Source organism: Mastomys coucha, unplaced genomic scaffold, assembly GCF_008632895.1.
Source record: "Mastomys coucha isolate ucsf_1 unplaced genomic scaffold, UCSF_Mcou_1 pScaffold4, whole genome shotgun sequence".
Taxonomy (NCBI): domain Eukaryota; kingdom Metazoa; phylum Chordata; class Mammalia; order Rodentia; family Muridae; genus Mastomys; species Mastomys coucha.
The window spans coordinates 55,207,779-55,212,778 of NW_022196910.1; the positions used below are offsets into that span (position 1 = coordinate 55,207,779).

The following is a 5,000-nucleotide window of genomic DNA, read 5'->3' on the forward strand; positions in this document are numbered from 1 at the left end:
CTCACAACCATCTGTAATGAGATCTGACGCCCTCTTCTGGTGTGTCTGAAGACAGCAACAGTGTACTCGTACATAAAATAAATAAATCTTAAAAAAAAAAAAGAAAGAAAGAAAAGCTTGTGTACTATTTGAAGTTTGGTCTGGGAAGTCAGGTATGCTTTCACAAGCTTATAACAACAGCCTTTGTTTCACACCTCAAAGAAGAAATAAAATCTAAATAGCCTACATCTAAAAAAAACAAACTCGTGAACATTGGAGAGAGATCCCACTAGCCCAGGTAAAGCATCACTCACAGTGAAGAGCACTGGCTGCTCTGCCAGAGGACCTGGATTTGATTGCTAGCACCCACATGGAGGTACAACTCTCTGTTATTGTAACCTAGGGGATCCAATACCTTCTTCTGGCTTCCATGGGTTCCAGGCATACAAGTGGTACACAGACATCCATGCAGGTAAAACACCCATAACATGTTAAAAAAAAAAAAAAAAGGTAAGAACTATGTCTATGGGCTGGAGAAATCGCTCAACAGTTAAGAGCATTGACTGCTCTTCCGAAGGTCCTGAGTTCAAATTCTAGCAACCACATGGTGGCTCACAACCATCCATAATGAGATCTGACGTCCTTTTCTGGTGTGTCTGAAGACAACTACAGTGTACTTAGATATAACAATAAATAAATCTTAAAAAAAGAAAAAAGAAAAAAGAAAAAACTTTGTCTATAGGTATATGGAGTCCATTTTTTCACATAACATGTAAATATTTCCAAGGAAATGAAATACTACAAAGATTCATGACACCTTAATTTAGGGTTAATAGGCCACATGCATCTAGAGATTCTAACTTGACAGCGTAAGACTCTGCTGCTGGAAACACCATGAGCCTGAGTCAGAACGAGGAGAATTCAAGCTGGACTGGCCTAGAAGCTTTATCCCTAGGTTTTTTTTTCACAGTTGGAAAGGGCTGTGCTACAAAAGAAAGCTATGCATCTGTCTTACCCAGATGTGAATCTGTGAGTTACAACAAGGACTGGCTTGACAAGACATGCTCATTGGTGCAATAGTGACTCAAACACTCTCTGATCAGATTTAAAGCCCACACCACAAGATGAATCCCTTACCTGGCACCATTACCAGGGGCAAGAACCTGTGGCTAGACAGGTCATAGACCCTAGGAGAGAAGTAACTACTATTATTCTCCTAAATAGGCATAGTACTAAACTGACTCCTAATGACCTATCATTATACACATAGATTTTTTAAAGAATTATTTATTTAGTCTTATTTATATGAGTACACTGTACCTGTCTTCAGACACACCAGAAGAGGGCATCAGATCCCATTACAGATGGCTGTGAGCCACCATGTGATTGCTGGGAATGAAACTCAGGACCTCTGGAAGAGCAGTCAGGGCTTCTAATTGCTGAGCCATCTGTCCAGCCTCATTATTCCCTCATCAGAGGTCCTTGTATTTGCCATAGATGGTGATTAACACAGAGACCCAATGACTGATCAAAGTACAAAGCATAAGAGACTGTAAAATGCCCAGACTTAAATGAGAGATCTATAGCATACCCCTTCTCCCAAGGTTCAAGGGTCATTACAGAGGAGGGGGCAAAAGGGTATAAGAGTCATAGGCAGGGAATGATTACAAGGGAACAGCATATTCAGGATACAGGAGGAAGGCTGAACATATAAACTTACAACTATTATGACAACTCACACAAGATCTGTGTAAGCTCAACCACATAAAATTCCAACATGGAGAGAAGAGGTGAGCATGAAGTCCTATCCATAGCAAAGGAATTATTAGCAATTGGTAGCTGCTGGGAGTGTAGCCCCTGCTAAGTTGATCAAACTCCAGTGGAAGGCTACACATACAAAAATATATGGCCAGAATAAGCTGAACTTCATTGGGGGTGGTAAAAGGAGGAGGGGGAAGAGGAGAAGGAAGGACAGGAGGAGGGGGAGGAGGGGGGAAGGAAAGGAGGAAGGTGAAGAGGAAGAGGAAGAAGAGGAGAGGAAGAGGAAGAGAAGGAACGGGAAGAGGAGGAGGGGAGGGGACTCAAGCGGGACAAGATCCCTGCACAGAAGAGGGAAATCAGCACAAAGTCTTATCACTAAGAAGCTGTTAGCAAATGGTAAATGCTGTGGGAGGGAAAATCAGTTTCCTTCAGTTGAGTGTCACTGAGTCCACTCAATGGTCCAGTGACTGCCTGCACTCAGGTGGAGTTAAGCAGCATGAATCAGATGTCTTGATAGTGCCTATTTCCTTTTGTTTTTATTTTTAAGAGAAAGAAAGAATGTGAAGTTGGGTTGGTGGAGGGACTGGAGGAGTTGGGGGACAGAAAAGAATATAAAAATATATACTGCAGGAAATTATTGAAGAAAGAATTTTTAAATAAAAAGAAATAAATATCATTATATTGAAGATTTTAAGGAAGAAAGGAAGGAAGGGAGGGAAGAAGGGAGGGAGGGAAAGAGGGAGAGAGAGAGAGAAAGAGAGAGGTTGGAGAGATGGTTCAGTGGTTAAGAGCACTGACTGCTCTTCCAGAGGTCCTGAGTTCAATTCCCAACAACCACAAGTAGCTCAAAACCATCTGTAATGGTATCTGATGCCCTCTTCTGGTGTGTCTGAAGACAACTACAGTGTAAATAAATCTTAAAAAAAAGAAAAAGAAAGGAAGGAAGGGAGGGAGGGAAGAAGGAAGAAAGGAAGGAAGAAAGGAACAAAGTCACGATAATCCTTCAAGTGACAAAGCTAGTGTTTTAAACCCTGTTTTCTGGCATGTATACATTATACAACTTTACATATTCCTAAGCAAATTAAAGGTAAAACTATTTCTTTGTACCTTTGTCCCCAACACGCTCCTTCACCCACTGAGTGGCTGCCACAATACTCTCTGTCTTGGTGACATCCAGGATCACTGTCTCCAGCCTGTCAGATGTCTTTCTCCTCAGCTCCTCTGCTCCCTTCTCTGTCAGACATGCAGCCAGCACCCGCATGCCTCTCCTGTCCAGCTGTCTGGCCAGCAGGTTCCCAAAGCCCGAGTCACAGCCCGTGATGAAGACATACTTGTCTTGGAGGTGGCTCACCACCTGCCTCTCACGATACCAACGCAGAAGATGGTAAAGGCCCACGAGAGTCACCAGGTAGAACCACATTATGAGGGAATGTCCTTGAATAGAAAGAGTAAATTTTTTCAAACAAAAGGCTTTGGAAATGGTTTAGTCATAGACCACTTGCACCAGCCTAGGTCTTGATTGACAGTAAGAGAAACAAAGAGAAGGCAGTAAGGATGTGGCAGACATCTTAACAGGAGTTATATACACAATTACACAGTGCCAGGTTTTGCAGTGAATGCCTACAATTCCAGTACCAGGAAGAGGAATGCCAGAGTGTCAGCCACATGTCAAGATGGTATCTAAAAAAGAAGAAAAGTTACATGTACTACCAAGAAACATTCCTAGGTCTGTCTCAAAAAAGCATGGGAGGGGAGGCTGGAGAGGTGGCTCAGCAGTTAAGAATAATCAATGGTTGTTCTTCCAGTGAACTCAGATTCAATTCCCACCACCCACATGGCAGCTCACAACCACTTGTAACCCAATCCCCAGGGATCTGACTCCCTCTTCTTGTCACTGAGGGCACTGCATCACGGTGATGCACAGACATACATGCAAGCAACACATCTATACACATAAAGTAAAGGTTAAAAAAAAAAACCTTAAGGGTCTTTCAGGGGCAGTTGAGAATACATTAGACAGGGATTTGTTTGATGGGGAATCAGAAGACTCAATCAATAGTTTGAGTGAAATAATACAAGCAAAGCAATTTGTAAATATAGCCCAGCCTGAAAAGCTGTTGAAGTTCATCTCATTAGCTGTGAGGTACCTCAATTGGTCCAGTGCCTACATAGCACCATACTACATAGAAAGTCTGAGGTTACATGAGACCCTGTCTCCAATACAGTAATGGAACCCATATGACATGAAAGCAAAAGCCTTTCAGGGAGAAAGAGGACCAGAGAAAAGAGGTTTAAAAATGGGGGGGGACAAATAATGAAGTGTAATGATATGTGTGCATCAAAATGCAAATTCTATGCAGTACCCCATGGCTTCTCAGGCTAACTACAAAACAATTTTAAAAAGAAAAGGAGAGGTTAGTGTTCACAGTTGCCTGTCTCTATACAAAGCTCTGGAGAACTATTCACCATCTTTTGTAGTCTTTGAGTGTTGGCTACTATGTAGCCACTATGAGTAAAGGTCAAAGATAAGGGTAGAGGCAATGAGATAACCACCTAATGAGGCCTCTGGGCCTCCCCGCAACTCGTGCAAGAGAAATCTACACAATTCATCATGAAGGCTTTCCCAGTGCCAACACCTAACCTCCTTTCTCTTAGTTTGTTCTCTTTCTTTCTTTTTAATTTTTTTTTTTTTAAGATAGGGTCTTGCTATAGAGCTCTGGCTGGCCTGGAACTCACTATATAGATCAGGCTGGCTTCAAACTCACAGAGAACTGCCTGCCTCTGCCTCCTGAGTACTAGTATTAAAAAACATGCTCCACCACATCTGGGTTTACCACATTCTTTCTTATAGCTTACTCTTTAATCCTAGTTTGGGGCAGTTTCCAGTATGCCCCAGAGCACAAGTTTTTCTGGTTTTTCAACAACATTTCTCTGTCGCCCAGGCTGGCCTTGAACACCTGAGCTCAAATGATTCTCAGCCTCCCTCGTAGCTAGTACAAAAGAGTGGCCATAGCTAGTACAGCCAGTTTTTTGCACTGCCTCTGCATTTGCTTCAGTACATATTTCTTTTCTCCCCAACCCTTATTCACTTAGAAAGTAATATATTATCATATATCACATATCATACCTCATATCATATATAATATTATATATCATATATTATATACTATATATTGTATATTACATATTACATGTTACCTGTTATCTATTACATATTACCTATTACATATTATATATTATATGAGAGTAAGGTCAAACAT

General features: G+C 41.6%; 1 protein-coding gene across 3 annotated transcripts in view; it reads right to left on the minus strand.

Moving 5' to 3' along the window:
• LOC116076149 (17-beta-hydroxysteroid dehydrogenase type 6) overlaps positions 1–5,000 on the minus strand; it is a 125,638-nt gene that overhangs the window by 111,789 nt on the left and 8,849 nt on the right. For 2 of the 3 annotated variants that reach the window (XM_031349779.1, XM_031349780.1), the window contains exon 1: positions 2,848–3,160. In XM_031349779.1, the coding sequence (XP_031205639.1) occupies positions 2,848–3,160 (313 nt within the window). Of the gene's footprint in view, positions 1–2,847; positions 3,175–5,000 lie in introns of those variants that run through there. The other variant, XM_031349778.1, reaches the window with a different exon arrangement.